Source organism: Octopus sinensis, linkage group LG4 (assembly GCF_006345805.1).
Source record: "Octopus sinensis linkage group LG4, ASM634580v1, whole genome shotgun sequence".
Lineage (NCBI taxonomy): Eukaryota > Metazoa > Mollusca > Cephalopoda > Octopoda > Octopodidae > Octopus > Octopus sinensis.
Window position 1 is genome coordinate 153420886 of NC_043000.1, and position 21646 is coordinate 153442531.

Genomic DNA, 21646 nt, shown 5'->3' on the forward strand with positions numbered 1-21646 from the left:
TACCTGTCCGCTTACTGCTCTTCTGGCTCGTTCACAACCTCCTCCCTGCACACACTGCCAGTTTGTTCGCCCTCCTATCTTTACTCTGCTCTGCTCTGCTCGACACTGCTCGTCGCCTGCTTGTTTCTCCCCGCCCACCCGTCGCCAGCCAGCTTGCTTAGCTCCCTCCCTGTACGCCCGCCGCCGCCGCCGCTGCCGCCGCCAGCCCGCCCGCTCACCCGCCCGCCCGTTTCTTCGTCTGTCTGTCTGTTAGTTAGTCAGTCAGTCAGTTAGTCCGTCAGATGCATATTAGCCACTAGCAATTTCTCTTTCGATGCCTTCTCCCGTCGCCTCGGAAGACTACACCTCGGAACGCTAAGACAAAATGTTCTTGCATTCAATATGGCTACTACCAGGCCTGCATATGTTTTTACCTCATGTTTCTGTCTTGTTCAATCGCTCCTGTTCATGCTATTCTTGATCTGGAATGTCTCTACATCGCCTACAATACCATCGTCGTCGTCACCATCCTTGTCATCTTCATCATCGCCATTATCATCGGCAGCATCACCTCCGTCGCCATCAGCAGCAGCAGGGGCAGCAGTAGTAACAACGGTACCATCAACATCGTTTAATTTACCAGCGTCATCCCCTTACCAACATTTTCAATTACCGGCGTTCCCACCGTCGTCGACATCGCCGCCGTTGTCTTCTTCCTCCTTTTCTTCGTCACCATCCTTGCTGTCGGCGTCGCCGTCATCACGGTCACTCTCCTCTCGAGTATTGTCTCATACGCCACCGGCGCTGGCCACCATGCAGCTGTTGTTATCCGGTAAGCAGCCGAGTTTGGTGCCAGGCTTCAATAATAATTCAGCCGTGTCTGCTTCGATTCGCTCGGACAAGTTTTCGGTGGCATCTGAAAACGGTAGCATTACCGCTACCGCCAACAACACCAACGCCAACACCACCAACAACAACACCACCGCCAGCAACAATAACAACAACAACAACGGCATAAATAACAATGAAACGAATCGAATTATTACAGACAATGGGTCACAACGGAACTACTATCATCAGAACGAGCAGCGGCAGACACAACAACAACAACAACAACAACAACAAAACCAACAAGGACACAAAAAATCAGAAAATCAGCAACGCTGGCGGCATCGGCAACAAGAACGAGAACATAAAAAAGAACAAAAACGAAAACCACAAACACAACAACAACAACAACAACAACACCAACAACAACAACAACAACAACCACAACTTCTGATTCTACTTCAAAAAGAAGAAAGACGAACACTCCGGCGATTACAAAAACAACAACAACAGCAGCAGCAACAACAACAGCAACATCAGAAACAGCAGCATTATCACCAACACCAAAAGCAGCAACAGCTGCGTCATCAGCAACAACAACAACATCGGCAACAAAATCTCCTACAGCTGCACGGTTTGAATTCGACGCAGCAAACGCAACCAAAGTATGGAAATCTCTACAAACAACAACAACGGGGACGGAATAGCTCGTTGGCTTACCTTAATCAATTCTACCGCTGGTCCCAAGGGATCCCTACTAAACAACGGGACCAACAGACGCACAATGGATATTCGGATTATAACGGGTTAACAAATTCCTCTTCTCTTTCCAATCTAACAAGCTCCGAGCATGTTCGTGCCGTAAACAACACTCGGACACTTTTATCATCTTTGTATACTAACATAGTTGGTAACATTACCCACACTAACAAAACAGACGTTACTATGCACGCATTGACAAACGCATCCTCACCTTCACCTTCACCGTCACCGTCACTTACACCAACACCTACACCACCACCGCTATCGCTATCATCATCATCATCATCACCATCATCATCATCATCTTCATCATCATCATTATCCTCGCCGTCACATCCATCATTGGCGTTTGATCCATTATCAACTTCTCCACTAACATCGACAGCACAATCAACGAAAACATTAATTACATCATCACATCCATCACTTATATCATCCACATCAACATCGTCATCATCATCATCGTTGCCGTCATCCTCATCATCATTGTCATCTTCCACACCACCACCATCACTTACATCACGCACGAAAAATTACTTATCAACGTTATTGTTATCGTCATCGACTTTGTCGTCTGTATTCTCCTCATTAAATGTAAAAGCAAATCCGTTGAAGGAATTGTTTAGGGTTGAGAAAAGTGAAAAGCATGCAAAAAACAATTGGGACTTTGAGGACAAAAGGGGAAATGTTGGTGGGAACGAAACGGATATATCATTAAAAGACAAAACTGAGACCGAGACACAGCAGCCTCGTGGTGCTGTGTTTACCGGTCATAACCGTGATACTGTAAAATTAAACAAAACATTGAAGCCTCACAACCATACACACAGACGTCTATATGACAGCAACAATAACAAAAACAACACTTTTAACAAAAACAACAAATCACTTCCAGAAATGGATACCTACACGAACACGCGTCCTGCTATTTCAAAGGAGACATTTGTTTCTGGACACTTACTTTCAGTGCTAACGTCGAAAGCGGATCATGTCGCAGGAAAAGACAGACCATTACGGATTATTACTGGCATTACTAACCGCGACTTATCTGTGACTGGCACACCGGAAACACACACTCCGTTAAAGAAAAGTGACATGCAAATGACACAAAACTCTACGAAAGGCAGAGACACGAATGTTTTACAGGTAAAATTACACAGTTCTAAAAATATTTCAAAGAATTTTTCTGCCGACACGGACACCGTTAATCGGGACAAAGAAAGCAATCGCAAAGCTATCTCTGACCGCGGTGACTACGATATTCATGAAAAACTATCGAATGCTACTGTGGAGAAAAACATCTCCTCACCGATGGATTTAGTACGGATTAAACAGAGCGGAAGAAAACACCTGATTGATATTCTACAGGTCAGTTCTAAAAGACAATTGACAAGTAAAGCTATGTCAAACTTAGAGGCCTCTGCTGGATTACCCAGGCCCTTTGACAACGTTGATTCGCTGATCAACAATTCAGTATCTGTTGTTCAAAATAATGTTTCCTTTTCTCTTCCTTCTCCTCTCAATTCTTCTTCTTCCTCTTCTTCTTCTTCTTCTTCTTCTTCTTCTTCTTCTTCTTCTTCTTCTTCTTCTTCTTCTTCTTCTTCTTCTTCTTCTTCTTCTTCTTCTTCTTCACAGATGCATCGGACAAAACACTTTGATCCACACCCTACCTCTCCCACACACACTTTCATTGCACGTAGAACACCGACATCGCACTCAACGCAGGCTGCCCCGTCGTTGCCCGCGTTGTCGCCGTCGCGATCATCGGCAAAGTCGACACCTGCAAATGTGCCGACAGCCACGACGACGACGCCGCCGTCGGTAGGGTCAACAGCGTCACCGTTTGTTCTACCTTCGAAAGAAAGGCGTAAAATAACAGTTCTGCCCGATCAGCATCTGACAATAAATGTCAACGATGTAAATAATGCCCCCAAAAGTCTTCCAAGTAAGAAAACGAATTTAAATAAAGTTAAGGATAAATTTTACATTTATTTCAGACACTATAATAAGAGTATGAAAAGCTTTAATCATATTAATGATAATAGTAGTAGTAGTAGCAGTAGTAGTAGTAGTAGTAGTAGTAGTAGTAGTAATATTAGTAGTAAACAGAAAAACAGTAGCACAAATAAATTTGTTAACAATAACAATGACACTATCTTCCTTCCATCCAAGCAACAACAACATCCCAACAACATAAAGAATAACAATGCCGACAATAGCAACAACAACAACAACAACAACAACAAAAAAACAACAGTAAACATAACACTATTAGTGGTGCCCGAACACAAGGTAAGCTCCTTGATCGCAAACATATCATGAACCCCACCAAAATTACAGCTAATACACTTGACGCTGTCACGGCGGCCTCAAGTTCCATACCAGTGGCAAATGACAAACTGACGTCCCCTGCAACACCCTCCCCTTCATTCTCTTCTAGTTCTTCTGCTCCGTCTACTTTCCTTTCATCATCTGAATTAGTGACAAACCGTGACCCGACGTCCTCGGTTACGGACCCTGACGGGAATCTACAAGACAACCACACGCAAACACAACAACAACAACAACAACAACAAACACAACAATCAGAGAAACAGAGACGACCGCCGTCACCATTAACGCCACCTTCACAACATCAAAAAACCCAGATAAGTGGCGGGCAACTTGAAGCCCAATCTTCAGTGAATGACAATTTAAACGGCCGGGATTCCAGTAATAATGGCTTTGATCGGAAAAATGAGGACAGTACAGACGGGATGGCGAAAATCCGTCACAAACGAAGCTTCTTGGACTATTACTACGAACAGTGGGAGAAACTACAAGAAAATACAGATTTTATAGATGAATCAGTTGCTATAGTACCTTCAAATTATGACAGCGATTTATCGTCAGACGATCTGACGAAAACAGTCGAACAACCTAATACTCCGGACTCCTTCCAAGGGAACCAAGCTGCTTATGGCAGCGGAGCTGATATGTCTTTATCCAATTTGGTGCCATGCTCCAGTAAAGAGCAATTCTTTTGTCTTAATGGGGGTACCTGTTACATTATGGTGATGATGGAACGAAAAACATGCAAGTAAGTAGCTAATAATTTTCTAATAATTTTCTTACGCCGTTTTGTTTTTTTTCCTGTTTTAATATCTTTTTCACATCATTATGTAAGTATGTGTGTGTGTGTGTGTGTGTGTGTGTGTGTGTGTGTGTGTGTGTGTGTGTATGTTAAAATGCCGATTTCTGCGATCGACCAATTTATTCAATTCCAAAGGACCTAGATAATATATATTGGTTACAAGGAGATTACTGTCCGAATCTCGTTAAAACGTCTCTCTTTTTTTCTACTATCGGCAATTTCATATAAGTTAGCAATTATACATCAACATCAGAAGCAGGACCTCAAAACAAGTAAATTTCCGTCAAATTGTGATGTCCATATTCAAGAGGGCTAGCTAACACCATAATTCTTAACCCAGAGAAAATTTACACAGCACTCAACACACACATACACGCACACACACATCATATGGATATTTCAAAATTCCTTGAGTAAATTTAGAGATTCTAGCAGAGAAAGCACTCCGAGTTTGAAAATTCATTATAATTACCGCAATTCTTGCAAGATTTCTTAATGAGGATACTAATGTTAAAGATACTAATGTTAAGGCTGTTAATGTTATGCACTAAACTATGTTGTTTCAAGATTTTTACATTATTATATGTTGTGGGGTCGGGTTGGTGAAATATTAAAAGGAGGAGGGGAATAGAGAAAAATTGTTAACAAACACTGGTTTAGCGGGTCGCATGCATATACAGAGTGCTAGACCCTACCGTCTCTGATACCTTATGGCTGGGTAGGTAAACGCAGATAGATAGGTATATATATATATATATATATATGTATATATGTATGTATGTGTGTGTGTGAGAGAGAGAGAGAGAGAGAGAGAGAGAGAGGGTGGGAGAGAGAGTGGTGGGGAGAGAAAACGTCTCAGGGGCCAAACACCGAAACTTAAATGTCAAATGACATGTAATTAAGTAGCTTAAAATACAGAGATCGAATCCTTTCAAATACTAACACATAATTTCACAGCTTCAGCTTAGCGAGAATAACTTTTAGGGAAAGCTACGTAAATAAAACAAAGCCCCAACAAGGCCCTGTCGATCTTTGATTTCTTGTGTATAATGGTCCAAATTAACCTTTCCCTATTCCGTATCACATGTGATACACAGAGTATACAGGATATATTTCCCTACCGTCCATGCATCATATATGATACACATTCCCAGTTATTTAGAACCACCAGAATAATTTAGGACTTTTGAAAGAAAAGTTTTATTTTTCTCAAAACGTATGAAAACAAGGGATGATTAGAAGTCTGAAAACGAGTACGTGCGTTTAAGTAAAAACTTACGAAATGGTTGTGGACAAGCAAAGGGTTAAGAAAAAATATGTTATATTCAGTGACAGAAACGGTAAAGACCGAACAAAGGAATAAAATAATTTTACTTATAAGATTTATAGTCTTCACTGTTATGCGTTCAAATACTATCGATCGTTGAGAATTTTTCGTATGTTCGATTTGGAGTATAACTGCGCTGGAGTGAACGTAATTACATTAATAGCGTTATCAATTAATAGTGATTTCCGTGTAACATGCATCGAGGTAAAAAAATACAAAAACTACAAGCAGGAAAATCCTTGGTAGTTGTAGCCCTAGTTGTTGTTGTAATGTTGTTTTAATATGCATGAATCTCTAAAATAGCGGTAGAGCAGCGACAAAACAGGAAAGGTCAAAGTTCAATGATGTGCATAATGACCTTAAATACTAAATGAGACGTCATGCATGAACAGGAAAGGAACGTAGTCTATCATGTGTATCTCTGGTATTTATTTTTACCGATTCTGACGGAATAAAATGATAAAGTTGTTCAATATATGATTTAAACTCACAACGGAGAATAGCAAAACTTCATAATGGTTTCCTTTTATAAATTTTTGTTCTATATGTTTGTGTGTCTGTGTTTGTCCACCACAACATCGCTTGACAACCGATGCTGGTGTGTTTACGTCTCCGTCACTTAGCGGTTCGGCAAAAGAAACCGATAGAATAAGTACTAGGCTTACAAAGAATAAGCTCTGAGGTTGATTCGCTCGACTAAAGGCGGTGCTCCAGCATGGCCACAGTCAAATGACTGAAACAAGTAAAAAGAGCATAATCTGCTGAGCTCCCTCCTTTAGCAATAATTCTGGGTACAAGGCCTGAAATTTGGGATAAGGGACATCGATGCCAGTGATCAACTGGCACTTATTTTATCGACCCCAAAAGGATGAAAGGTAAAACCGACCTCAGGGGAATTCGAATTCACAATATAAAGACGGACAAAATGCTGCTAAACATTTTGTCCAGCATCATAACGATGTTGCCTGCTCGCCGTCTTCCTATGGTAATAATGATTACATGAGTGACGAACAAAGAGAGGAGTCACTACATGGCCACTCAGTTTGCTAGAATTAGCAGCCAAAACATTCTCAATTCACAATCCACTTATATATATAAAAAAAAAAATAATTATAAAAAATGGGAAGGGCATTTTCGAAATCAGTTATGTTTGAAAAGACAGGATAACCACATCTAGAATATCTTTGAAGGGCTAAACTCGGGTCAAACAACCGCAGCAAGAATAACAATAAATTGTGTGACAATAACAATAAAATATGTAAATGATTTCCGAGTAAAAACTGTAAATTTGTTTTGTTTCGTTGACCATGCTGTGTTTTTTTCCCTACTGAGTATCTAATACTACTTTATCATAGGAAGATAAAGTCCTACTTTATCTTAACAAGGAAAGAGAGTAGAATATGATTTTAGAGAGATTTGGCTGTTGTTTTTAGCAGATGGCGTAATCATGTAGAGGCTTTGTGATTCAGTGTACGATCATGGTTACATTGTGAGTAAAAAAAAATCTAAAAAGCATTCTCTTTACTCTTTTACTCTTTTACTTGTTTCAGTCATTTGACTGCGGCCATGCTGGAGCACCGCCTTTAGTCGAGCAAATCGACCCCGGGACTTATTCTTTGTAAGCCCAGTACTTATTCTATCGGTCTCTTTTGCCGAACCGCTAATTGACGGGGACATAAACACACCAGCATCGGTTGTCAAGCAATGCTAGGGGGACAAACACAGACACACAAACACACACACGCATATATATATATATATATATATATATATATATATATATATATACATATATACGACGGGCTTCTTTCAGTTTCCGTCTACCAAATCCACTCACAAGGCATTGGTCGACCCGAGGCTATAGCAGAAGATACTTGCCCAAGATGCCACGCAGTGGGACTAAACCCGGAACCATGTGGTTGGTAAGCAAGCTACTTACCACACAGCCACTCCTTTGTCGTAAACTTTATTTTATTACTTTCCTAATTGTGCATCAATCAAATGAGGCATAAACACCTCCGGGAGGGATACTGCACTGCGTTTAAACTGTTAGAAATAGCAGCAAGTCACAGAAAAAAAAAGTTTAGTTCTAGGTAAGATGTATTTCAAAAACTGTTTTGTCACAGGTAGAACGTTCAGTTCCTTGACGAGGAAGGGCTGATCTGGGCCTTAGCAGCAACAGCAGTTTAATAGAAGAATCGTTAGCAGGCCGGAAGAAAATGCTTAGCAGCATTTCTTCCGCCTTTTCGTTTTGAGTTCAAATTCCGCTGAGGTCAATTTTGCCTTTTCATCCTTTCGGGCTTGATACGATGTCGATGTAATCGATTTTACCCCACTCCCCGACATTGCTGGCCTTGTGCCAAAATTTGAAGCAAATAATTGCATTTCTTTCCTTAGTGTGTGTGTGTGCGTGTGTGTGTGTGTGTGTGTGTGTGTATGTGTATATGCGTGCGTGCGTGTGTGTGTGTGTGCGTGTGTGTGTGTGTGTGTGTGTGTGTGTGTGTGTGTGTGTGTGTGTGTGATATAAAGGCGGCTGTGGAAGGATCGTTAGCATGCTGGCAAAACCGTTAGCAACTTTTCCTCTGTCCTTATGCCTTAAGTTCAAATGACGCTGTGGTCGACTTTCTCTTTCCTTATTTCAGGGGTCAATAAAATAAGTACCAGCTAGAAAAATATCCATATCTCTACCAGGTAGAGAGAGAGAGAGAGAGAAAGATATGTTAATAGGCGCAGGCAAAGCTGTGTAGTTAAGAAGCTACTTTGCAACATCGTAGGTTTGGGTTCAGTCCCACAGCACAGCACATTGCCAAGTATCTTCCATTATAGCCCCGGACCGACCAATGCCTTTTTGAACAATTTGGTAGACGGAGACTGTATGGAAGTGTACATGTACATGTGCGTGAGTAGTTGTGTATGTATGTTTATGTTTGTCCCCTTCTCCCCTCTTGATAACCGGTGTCGGTTTGTTACATCCCTGTAATGCAACGTTTCGGCAAAAGAAACGATATACTATTGGTATACTATTAAGAATGTGTGTGCTTCCGAAATACATGGTTCCAGATCCAGTCCCATTGCGTGGCACCTTGGGCAAGTGTCTCGGACCGACCAAAGCTTTGTAAGTGAATTAGGTAGATGGAAACTGAAAGAAGCCCGTCGTGTATATATATATATATATATACACACATATATGTATGTATGTATTTGTGTGTTTGTGTTTGTCCCCCCACCACCATCGCTTGACAACCGATGTTTGTGTGTTTACATTCCCGTAACCGGTTCGGCAAAAGAGACCGATAGAATAAGTACTAGGCTTACAAAGAATAAGTCCTGGGGTTGACTTGCACGACTAAAGGCGGTGCTGCAGCGTGGCCGCAGTTAAATGACTGAAACAAGTAAAAGAATAAAAGAATGTTAAGTTATCTCTCATCTTTTACATGTTTCAGTCATTAGACTGCGGCCATGCTGGAGCAACTCCTTGAAGAATTTTAGCCGAATGAATCGACTACAGTAATTTTTTCTTTTTAAAGCCTGGTACTAATTCTATTGATCTCTTTTGTCAAAGAGCTAAATTACACGGACGGAAACTCACCAACACCGGTTGTCAAGCGGTGGTGAGGGGCGCAAGCACAGACACACACACGGATATATGCACACACAAACACACATACACACATACAGATATATATATACTAAAAACTTCTTTCATTTTCTGTCTACCAAATCCACTTACCATGCTTTGGTTAACCGAAGGCTACAGTAGAAGACACTTGGCCACGGTGCCACCCAGAACCATGTGGTTCGGATGCAAGCTTTTTACCAACATTTTGAAATATAATTAATTTATGATTTGTCAAGGATTGAACCTTGTTATAAACGCATGAATAGTGCGTAGGTGCAGGCATAATGATCATAGGTAAGGGAATTTCGAGAGTGAAAATTGTCGATATTACCACAAATATATATATATGAGTATCTGGGATGTTGGGGGTGGACTCGTGTGTATGAGTTTGTGGTGAGGCGTATTTGTGTCTGAATGAGTGAATATATAGAAATACATTTCACCCTTGCTCTCTTTCCTTCTTTCTTTCTTTCTTTCTTTCTTTCTTTCTTTCTTTCTTTCTTTCTTTCTCTCTCTCTCTCTCTCTCTCTCTCGCATGTGCAGATAGATATAAGCTTAGATCTATAAATATATAGATATAGGTAAATTTACGAATGCATAAATGTATGTGTATGTATGTATGCGCGTGTGAGGCTGTGTGGTAAGTAGCTTGTTTACCAACCACATGGTTCCGGGTTCAGTCCCACTGCGTGGCACCTTGGGCAAGTGTCTTCTACTATAGCCTCGGGCCGACCAATGCCTTGTGAGAGGGTTTGGTAGACGGAAACTGAAAGAAGCCTGTCGTATATATGTATATATATATATATATATATATCTGTGTGTGTTTGTGTGTCTGTGTTTGTCCCCCTAGCATTGCTTGACAACCGATGCTGGTGTGTTTATGTCCCCGTTACTTAGCGGTTCGGCAAAAGAGACCGATAGAATAAGTACTGGGCTTACAAAAGAATAAGTCCCGGGGTCGATTTGCTCGACTAAAAAGGCGGTGCTCCAGCATGGCCGCAGTCAAATGACTGAAACAAGTAAAAGAGTGAAAGAGTATGTGTCTGCTTTTGTGTTGATATATATATATTTATGAGTGTGTTTGTGTGTGTGTGCAATGCATAAATTCATGTTTCTCTAAATATGCACGTAAATCTGTTTTTCCTTCTTCCTTCCTACTTCCAATAAATTATCCAAACAAGCGTAGACACACCTATATGTAGGTATGTATATATGTGTCAGTATGTCAAACGTACGCATATGTATTTAAAACGTATGAATTACATATACGCAGTTATATTAACAGCATGATAATAATATGGTCTACCTCCAGTATCTTTTGCTTTATATTCCTTGTCTACTGACTGGGGGAAAAAAATGGTTTTACATAGTGATGGGTGTAGGTGCTATATATGAACGTTATATTGGAAGCATAAGTGAAACATAGTAAAATTAATTGAAGCTGAAGTTAGTAAACTCAAGTCAGTAGAGTCTGAGACTTTGAATTCGTTTGAGACATTCCTGCGCCCTAGAAAAATATAACCAATGGCAATGTTGTAAGTCTCGTGAATGCATAAGAATGCATAAGACTATGAGAAGCTCATACTCCTGTTCTCTGAATCTGGGACATTTTGGTTAAGAAGTTAGCTTAAATGTCTAAATGCCTGACATGATTTAGTATTAAAGCGATAATTACTCTTCAGATTTTTAACCTCATTTTTAAATATGAATTATTTTTTTTTTGCCTTTTGGAATATTTACATTGAATCGGTTTGATGTCCCGTAGTGATCAAGTGTTTTGTTCTTAAATAGGTTCATAGTATCGTACGCTAAAGCAAGGGTTTGAAAAATTATAGCCATTTTTATATACCTTTCTATGTTATATGCATGCTTGCATGTATGCATACATATATATACATGTACGCATATACATGTATATATGCATGTATGTATGTGTGTATATATACATATGTGTGTATGTGTGTGTGTATACATACATTATATATATATATATATATATATATATATATATATATATATATATATAAGGCGCGTGGCTCAGTGGTTAGATCGTGAGGTTGTGAGCTCGAATCCCGGACCGGGCTGCGTGTTGTGTTCTTGAGCAAGACACTTTATTTCACGTTGCTCCAGTTCACTCAGCTGTAGAAATGAGTTGCCTTTCCCTTGGACAACATCGGTGACGTGGAGAGGGAAGGCGTATGCATGGGCGACTGCTGGTCTTCCATAAAACAACCTTGCCCAGACTTGTGCCTCAGAGGGTAACTCTCTAGGTGCAAACCCATGGTCAGTATCTGACCGAAGGGGGTCATCTCATCTATATATATATATATTATGAAATGTATGTACATCACACAGAGAAACATGCATACACGCACACACATATATATATATCCATATCAGTTCTATGATGACCAGCTGGCTGTGTCGTTAGAGCGACGATACCCTGCAGTATTTCTTCCAGATCTTCAATCTCTGAGTTCAAATACCTTCCAACGTTTCTTTTTATCAATCCAGTACTGAGGTCGATGGCGTCGACTCAACCTGTCCCTCAAATTTGTTAGAAACATTTATTCATTATTTTGATTTATTTACTTTTTTATTTTGGAGATGGTAGTGGGTGTGTTGAAATCAGGGCAATGTTAAACTATAGGCTATAATGAATGAAACTATAGGCTATAGGCTATAATGAATGAAACGACGTGATTCTAGTCGAAAGTCATTTCGGTGACCACCGAATCTTTTGTCTTTCGTTAAATAAGTTCTCTCCGAATTTTGAATAAAGAAAACAAGTGACCAAACGTTATATTTAATTGAAATTTAATCATCAATTACTTTCCCTGATTATCTATGACTTCCTTCTATCTATTTACAAGCTTTTAAATCCCATCAATGTAAAACTCTTTTGGTTTCAAAGTGAAGAACTCTGAAATGTCAGTTTCGACCTCCTCCTGGCTTACGAAAATTATGTCCCGCAAAAGATTCTGTAAACTATGAAACAAATGGTAGTCTGAAGGAGCAAGGTCGGGAGAATAAGGTGGATGAGGAATTTTTCCCAACCAAGCTCTTCGGTGTTCTGTGATGTGACCTTTCCAGTGTGGGGTCGTGCATTGTCCTGATGAAACATCACTCCTTCTCGATTCACTAAAGCGAGTCTTTTTTTCTTCAAAGCTTCGTTCAAACGCTCTAATTGCTGACAGTAGACTTGAGCATTGATTGTTGCATTAGGTGGTAACAATTCAAAGTGAATTACTCCTTTGCAATCCCTCCAGATAGAGAGAAGAACCTTTTTCTCATGAAGCTCCCTTCTCGCTTGTGGTTGAGCTTTTTCCCTTTTACCAAGCCACTGTTTACGACGTTTAACATTTCGATAGAAGATACATTTTTCGTCACATGTCTATGCAAAAAGGGCGAAATGAGTTCGCGAGAATGGAGAAAAGAGCAGATTTCAACTCGGGATTTGCGGTTGCTTTTGGACAATTCATGAGGCACCCATTTTCCAAGTTTAGAAACCTTTCCAAGTTGTTGAAGATGACGATGAACAGTTGTATTTTTTGAACTAAGCTTTATTGACTGATAATGCAGGACTTTCTTCAAGTAATGCCTCAAGGAGCTTATCCACAAACTTTCATTCAAGCATTCTTTCCCATAAACTGAGCGTATGTTTCGAGTCGCTTTAGCTGCAGAGCTTCCTTTTTTGTATTCATAAAGCATTATGTGTCTAAAATGCTCTTTGGATACTTCCATATTAGAAAGGGTTTTAATCAAAGAAATTTTAATTCTATTATTCTGTAAAATAATATTTAATAAGTTTAAATGTACACAAATGCATAAAATAATTTTAAATTCCATTAGATATTCTAAAATACTATTAAATTCCATTCAGTTTAAAAAAAGGTGAAATCGGGCAGAACTTATGGGATGACCTGATATGTTTGACATCCGAGCAGTGCAAAGGCAAATATAAGCAATTATAATTTGTTCCTAATTGCTGTTGTCTAAAGACAAGAATACTTTTTATTTATACTCAAAACAAAATGTGCATGATATCAATAAGTCACAACTGCTGAACAGTGCATTCAGTTGCATTACGTGAATGAGTTTTACCTAACTGGGTCATCAGATTACCAATGGTAACATTCCAAGAAGATTTGTCATCTGTTCTCTGTAGTCGAACTGAAATACCAATGAGTTTAACCACTTTAAGGGATAACAAATCAAAACTCATGAGATGACTGGTCATTATTCTAAGCAAATTAGTTTACTTTGATTTTGAGATTTTTTGTCAGTCTGAGAAAGAGTCACAAGAGTCATTGTCTTTCCTGACTCTTCTAAACATGCAGGTCAAGGTTACTGGGAGAGGTAGTACGATTAATTCTTCTCTGAAATGTTCGTTTGAAGGAAGTTTCTGATGCATGTAAAATCTTAGAAATGAAGATCAAGCAGTGCTTAATATTCTGTCTTAGGCATAGAATTAAAGTAAATAAATGTTCCTTCTCGAGCCATGCCAGGCTCATAAGGGCCGGTTTCCAGGTTTCAGTGGCGTAGAAATTCCCCACCCGGACGGGACGCCGGTCCGTCGCAGGATTAATCATTTTTTGCCAGCTGGGAGGACTGGAGCAACGTGAAAATGAAGTGTTTTGCTCAAGAACACAACGCATCGCCCGGTCCAGGAATTGAAACCACAACCATACGATCATGAGTTCAACACCCTAACCACTAAGCCACGCGCCGCCACAGATGTAGAATTAAATGTTATGAAAACAAAAAATCAGAAAATTCCTTCGGATTCCGACAATTTTCACTCTCCACTATGTTGTAATTATTAATTCACAATTTATATATCTAATAAATTACTTTTACCAATAATTGAAAGACAACCTTTGAGTCTGTAAATTCTATAAACAATGTTAATAGAGTGTTTGAAACATTCTTTTAAATATGCAAGAGAGCTAAAGTGAAAGTCGTGTTTGGGCTTTGCGAAGATGTGTCAACATAGGTGCTAGCATTGCTGTGTCCTTAAGAAGTTTATTTCGTATCGCGTGGTCCCGGGTCCTTGGGAAAGTGTCTTCTGCTAGAGTCCTAGATTGACCAGTAACTTGTAAGCGGAAATGTTTTATTGATGGATAATTATTAAAAACCTGTCGTGTGCGTGCGTTTGTAAGTATGTATGTGTGTGTGTATGTATGTGCTTAAGCGTGTGTGTGTGTGAGTGTGCATGTATATATCTGTTAGTGATATAATCTTGGCGCTTAAATGAAAATTGATGTTGAGTTGAAAATTGCAACTTACCCAATTAGTAAAATAGAGAACAATAAACTATCATACTGGAATATTTTCCGTCATACTCTAAAAAAAAACGTGATAGCAGTGCTCCAACATGGTCACGGTCTCTAAACAACGAAAATTACCATTTAAGAGGCTGGAATTATTGTTTCGTAAATGACCACACTGTCCAATAGATAATTTCACTTTAAAATGGTAGGATGAGATACAAGAGAAATTTGACTGTTTTTTCTAGCATACTGATCGACCGGATGGTGGTTTCCTGGTTGTCGCTGTGTGGTCCAAGATGGAAAATCTCAAGTGGATATAAATTTTTAAAATCCATATTATGGGTTGTTTAACAGAGTAAATACTTAATTGCCTGTGAAGTAACTTTTAAGATCTTTTGAAAAATTGAGGTCACGGGCCAGCTTCGGAGCACAACACATTTTTAAGCGATTCCATCAGCCTTATTGTACTTTTATAACAAAAGAAGTTGGCCATGGTTATATATTTTTTTTGTACTCTAGGCACAAGGCCCCAAATTTTTAGGGAGGGGGCCAGTCGATTATATCGACCCCAGTACGCAACTGGTACTTAATTTGTCGACCCCAAAAGTATGAAAGGCAAAGTCGACCTCGGCAGAATTTGAACTCAGAACGTAAAGACAGACGAAATACCGCTAAGCATTTCGCCCGGCGTGCTAACGTTTCTCATTTCTTTACTGCCCAAAAGGGGCTACACACAGAGGGGAACAAACAAGGACAGACAAACGGATTAAGTCGATGCTCACGTTTCTGCCAGCTCGCCGCCTTAATGGTTGAGTATATTAACCGAGACAATTTGTCTGGGAAAAATTTAGGAGGATTTCGTTGATTAGGACCAGAGAGATATTGGCAGCAAATGATATAGTGAATATGTATAAATCTGTATACTATATCTGTTTGTAAGGTCTTTTGGACTAAAGAAATGTGAACTTAAGAATTCTTAAAGTCTAATAAAATACCATCGACCAAAACCATTTACATACCAATCTCCAACAGCATCTTTTCTTTTCTGAATAACCATCTTGCAAGTCTTTTACTTCAGATATATACTTCTATTGGTAAAGTGGAATTTTAGGCAGCATATCATGCTTCCACAGTAGTAACATAAACTCTCGTTAATCATTTAAGGGGTGCTGAATTCCCTTCTTTTGTAGATGGGAGGACGTGTTGAAACATACCTAAGAATATTGTCTCAGACATTCGCTCAGCACTCACGTGTGGTGGGAAGTAAAAAAGACTTGATGAAATGAACAATCTGGATACAATTAGATAACTCTTCTAACTAAAATGCCTGTAGAATTGCAATCTATTTACAATTTTATGTCGGTATTTGAGTATGGTGTAACCTACTACTAGTGAGGGCGCGTGGCTTAGTGGTTAGGGCATTCGGCTCATGATCGTAAGGTTGTGAGTTCGATTCCCGGCGACGCGTTGTGTCCTTGAGCAAGACACTTTATTTCACGTTGCTCCAGTCCACTCAGCTGGCAAAAATGAGTTGTACTTGTACTTCAAAGGGTCAGCCTTGTCACTCTCTGTGTCACGCTGATTATCCCCGAGAACTACGTTAAGGGTACACGTGTCTGTGGAATGCTCAGCCATTTGCACGTTAATTTCACGAGCAAGCTGTTCCGTTGATCGTATCAGCTGGGACCCTCGTCGTCGTAACCGGCGGAGTCTTTTTTTTTAACCTACTACTTGAAACAGAAGCGACAGCATTGTAGATCCATGAACGTTTTAGTACTGAATTCACTCACTTCATTCTATTCTACACTCTCTGAGTCACATGAAATATGCATTAATATTATAATTTTATGGTGGAGACGGGTAGCTTAGTGGTTAGGGTGTTGTACGCATGATCGCACGTATGAGCTTTCGATTCTTGGACTGGGCGATGCGTTGTGTTCTGGAGCACTCAGCTAGCAAAAACGAGTAATTCTGCGACGGACCATCTACATTAGTTATATGAAGTCGGATGTTTATATGGTGTTTAATGTAAAACTCTTTCCATATTTGTCATCACATTTTCGCCATTGAAAAGATTTTCACATCTAAATTTAAAACAATCAGCTGGATATAGCTCAACTGCTACTTATCATACAAGGATTAGGAAGTAAAGGTGATATAGTTAGGAAAAAGGGAGATTATTATACTTTCCAGGAGTATTAACAGATACAAGCTTATACTAATTTAGAATTGAGATGAGGCTTTGAGACATGGTATGTTAGACAGTTATTTCAAACTTCTCTACAAAAATTATTGTGTAGAAATTAAGTGTTATGAATAAGAGACACTTTTCGTAACGAACAATATTTACGATCGTGGGTTTAGAAAGGAGAAAGTTATGATTTCTTTTTTAAAATTCATACTCATCTGATGACTCGAGATTGTAACGATTTCTAACAATATATATCACAGAATCGGGGAAACCCGCCTTATGAGCTTATGACTCTGGAAGGACCTTTGAGACTTTTTTACTTATTCGTTTCTGTTATAATTTTATACTTCTCATATCTCTCAATAAAGTCCAAGTGTTGGATATGTACAAAAATAGTGTTTAAGGTGTTGTGTGGTAAATATTAGACTCACCGAATCTGAAAACGTTTCAGTACCCAGTTGAAATGTACTCACTAACAGTTTAGGAATAAACTGAACCCATACTTTTATCTTTCCAATGCATCAGAGGTTTTGTGCTTGTTAGAAATCGTTACAATCTTGAGTCATCAGATGAGTATGAATTTTAAAAAAGAAATCATAACTTTCTCCTTTCTAAATCCACGGTCATAATATTGTTCGTTACGAAAAGTATCTCTTATTCATAACACTTAATTTCTACACAATAATTTTTGTAGAGAAGTTTGAAATAACTGTCTAATATACCATGTCTCAAAGCCTCATCTCAATTCTAAATTAGTATAAGCTTGTATCTGGAAAGTATGATAATCTCCCTTTTTCCTAACTATATCACCTTTACTTCCTAATCTTTGTATGATAAGTAGCAGATGAACTATATCCAGCTGATTTATCTTTTGACAAAGTGTGTGATGAGACTCTTTTATGATGCTTCATCAATCTGTTGGTTTACAGGAGAATACTTGTTAATAATATAACATCTTTGAAGATCGAAGCATCCATTAGATCCTTGTCTATCTCTACCTATTGACCCAAACCTGGTTGAAGCACAGTTAATCGTTATAGTATAACATTAGCAGAGTTTCTTTCAGCTGGAATATGAAGAGAATTATCAAAGGCTTTGCGTAAATGAAGGCCTTAAAAAAAGAAAAAAAACTATATTGAAGTCGTCGGAGAGAAAGTAACAGTTAGGCTTCTAATTGCGTACCTTTACGTTCTGTGTTCAAATAACGTTGAGGTCAACTTTCTCTTTGATCCATCTAGTGTCAATGAATGTCAGCCAAGTATTGAGATCGATAAAATTGAATTTATTCTTTAATAAATGTGTAGCCTTGCGTTAACGCAAGAAATCGTTATTTATAGAAGGGTGATGATTGACAGATTCACGACGAGTGACAGATGAAATGCCTTAATGTATCTATTTCTTTATTGCCCACAGGGGGATAAACATAGAGGAGACAAACAAGGACAGACAAAGGGATTAAGTCGATCATATCGACCCCAGTGCGTAACTGGTACTTATTTAATCGACATCAGAATTGAACTCAGAACGTAATGGCAGACGAAATACCGCTAAGCATTTCGCCCGGCGTGCTAACGATTCTGGCAGTTCGCTGCCTTCGCGCCTTAAAGTATCTACTTTCATTTATAAGTCAATTACACTGCTCCCCAATTATGTAAAACCTTGTATCAGTTGTAATCTGCAGAGCTTCCTTTGGCCCACATCTTTCTTTTCTCTTTTTCTTCAAGTTTCTTATTTCGTTGATAAATTGACGGAGTTTCTATCTGACGAAGTCGTAAAACTTCAATTGACCTCTATTTTATTGAATTGCAGCTTATGACGTAACTAAATCTCGAGTTCTTAATTCCAATTAAATAAAAGCCTTACGATGGAAGCGTTTCTTGTTTTGTTTGTAATACAATATATCGATATTTAATACTTAATTGAGACTTGGTTAGACCATTCATTTATTGAGAAGTGAATCAAGTTTGACAATCATTAGTTAATATTTTTATCTTGATCAGAGCAACATGCGAAAATTTACTGAAAGGCGTTTTCCTCCGTTCTCATGTTTACTTATCGCAGTTTTATTTCATATGTTATTCTTTTAGCATGAGATATAATTTGTTAACATTATATGTCGTAGTTAGCTATTTGCTTTAACATTAGCTGACATAACTGCCAACAGAGTTCATATTATTTATCTTAGATATTATATTAGGTGTCTTAAAATTTACGTTAGACGTCATAATTTTAACATCAGCTTAGTTGTCATAATTTTTCCATTAGTCTTCAGTGAGCTTTCAAATCTACATTAGTTTATATGAAGCTGGATGTTTATATTGCTTTTGATGGAGTTTGATGTAATACTTTTTTTTCTATATTTGTCATAACATTTTCGCCATTGAAAAGATTTTCATTACTAAATTTAAAACAAGATACATCACTTCGACAGTATTTGCTATAAAAACTGTCTCGATTGATAATTTCAGTGTCATTGAATAGAAATGAGGTCTTATAAAATTATTACGGTATGTGGCTCACATTTCAAGTTTTAAGTCTGGTGCAAATTATCAAGATATACCATGTAAATACATACATACAAACGCATAATGTGTGTGTGTATGTGTGTGTGTAGCATGGCAAACGTGAGAGAAAAGACTAAATAGATAAGTATATATATTTTTTAATTATTATAAAGTGATCCAAGGTCAGGAGTTTGGCGCATGGCAATCATGTGAGAGATGCCAAGCAAGAAACTATGGAGTGGTCATCTGGCCAGGATGAAGGATTCAAGGATGCCAAAACAACTCTTTTATAGAGAGTTAGCTAAAGGAGAACGACATTCACATAAACCAAAATTGAGGTATAAGGACTTGCTGAAGGCTTCCTTAAGAGGTGCTTGCATCTCTGCTGACACATGGGAAGGCATAGCTATTGATCGTAGCAGGTGGAGAAGGACTGTGCACGAGGGGACAGCTACTTTTGAGAAATCTCGAGTTGCACATGAGAAAGTAAGGAGGGATTTCAGGAAGGGCATCGCTGTTACACTTCCAGATGGGAAGGGTCTTCCTATGATGCTGACATGCAGTGTCTGTGCAAGACCCTGCCTCAGTAAAGCTGGACTCAAGAGTCATCTTCGTAGTCATAAAGCGAGACAGATGAGTGACATACAAACATACATACATACATACATACATACATACATACATACATACATACATACATACATACATACGTGTGTGTGTGGGTGTGTACGAGGAAGAGAGAGAGAGAGAGAGGGTGTGTGTGTGTGAGAGAGAGAGAATGAGAAAAAGAGAACTATTTTGATCTTATGATCTTAGGAATCTACAATTTACATAGAATTCAGTATTAAAAATAAAGTAAATAGATTTAATTCGCTGTTTCCATACAATTTGGCCAAGGTGTTTCAACTTTCGTTTCTTCAGAAAAACTAACGTATCTAAGAAAATGATATCTCTTTGTTAGGAGAAAGAAAGAGAAGAGAGACAGAGACAGATAAACAGAAACAGACAGAGACACATATTGATATCAACAGTATAATAATGAAAATAGAAATCTTGATACTAGTCCAGCGATTTTGGGGAAGGATGAGAGGCGATTACATTGACCCCAATACTTGACTGGTACATATATTACCAACCCGAAAAAGATGAAAGGTGATGTCGACCTTGGCGGAATTTGAACTCGGATTCTCGCTAAGCATTTTGTCCGACACATTAACGATTTTGAAGCAGAATGCTACATTTCTGGTTCCTGTTGTTTTTCTGTGAAGAAAAGTGTCCTAAATACAAATTGGTTTCTAGTTGAGACAACATAACAGATAACTTCTCAGTCCGTCAACTCTCTTACTATGTCAAGGTTTGTCGCCTTTTAGAAAATTTCATTCTAATAAAAGGGTGGGATGATCATTATATAACAAATATACATGCTATCGATACTGCTGGTTTCATTGATTGGTTGCCTACCTATCGACTGAGGATTCATACAATGTCAAATATATCAATTCAATTTACTTCCAAATGGTGTAATCCATCGTCGAATAATAAACTACCAGGAAAGCTTTACGTCAGTCAAGGACACTAAATTTGTAATAAAACGTCATTTCAATGGTCTGTAGGGCAATGTCTCAACAGTTAAAACTTGCTTGTGAGCGATACACCAAGTTTTATTCTCTAATACAAGACCACCACGCTCTTTATATTAACGAACTATATATTCCGGTATTCTCAATGTTATCCTGTTCATCCCACTTAGCTTCAATGATCAATACTCTTCTCCTTGATGTTCTACTTGTTCATGTTCATTTGACTTAAGTACCAATATGCTATCAGCTAATGTCAAAATTACACGATATCTTGCCACGCATTTTACGTCCTCCCATTCCTAATTGCAGCAATCTCAATTCAATTGCATTAGCTTATATTTCCGAAAAATCCCAGCTTTCTGTTTTCTATCACGCTAGCCTGTAACGTGTCCCGTTATTTCTTATAATTCTGTTATTCCCATAAATGATGCTTCACAATCAACCTCTTCT

At 38.7% G+C, this 21646-nt stretch overlaps 1 protein-coding gene across 5 annotated transcripts in view; it reads left to right on the plus strand.

Moving 5' to 3' along the window:
- The first annotated feature begins 226 nt into the window (after window positions 1-226).
- LOC115210887 (J domain-containing protein DDB_G0295729-like) overlaps window positions 227-21646 on the plus strand; it is a 173730-nt gene continuing 152310 nt past the window's right edge. Inside the window, exons 1-3 of one of the 5 annotated variants that reach the window (XM_036502591.1) lie at window positions 227-2913; window positions 8480-8489; window positions 10675-10685. In XM_036502591.1, the coding sequence (XP_036358484.1) occupies window positions 382-2913; window positions 8480-8489; window positions 10675-10676 (2544 nt within the window). In that variant the 5' untranslated portion in view covers window positions 227-381 and the 3' untranslated portion in view covers window positions 10677-10685. Of the gene's footprint in view, window positions 4649-8479; window positions 8490-10674; window positions 10686-21646 lie in introns of those variants that run through there. The other 4 variants (XM_036502589.1, XM_036502590.1, XM_029779658.2 and 1 more) reach the window with 4 other exon arrangements.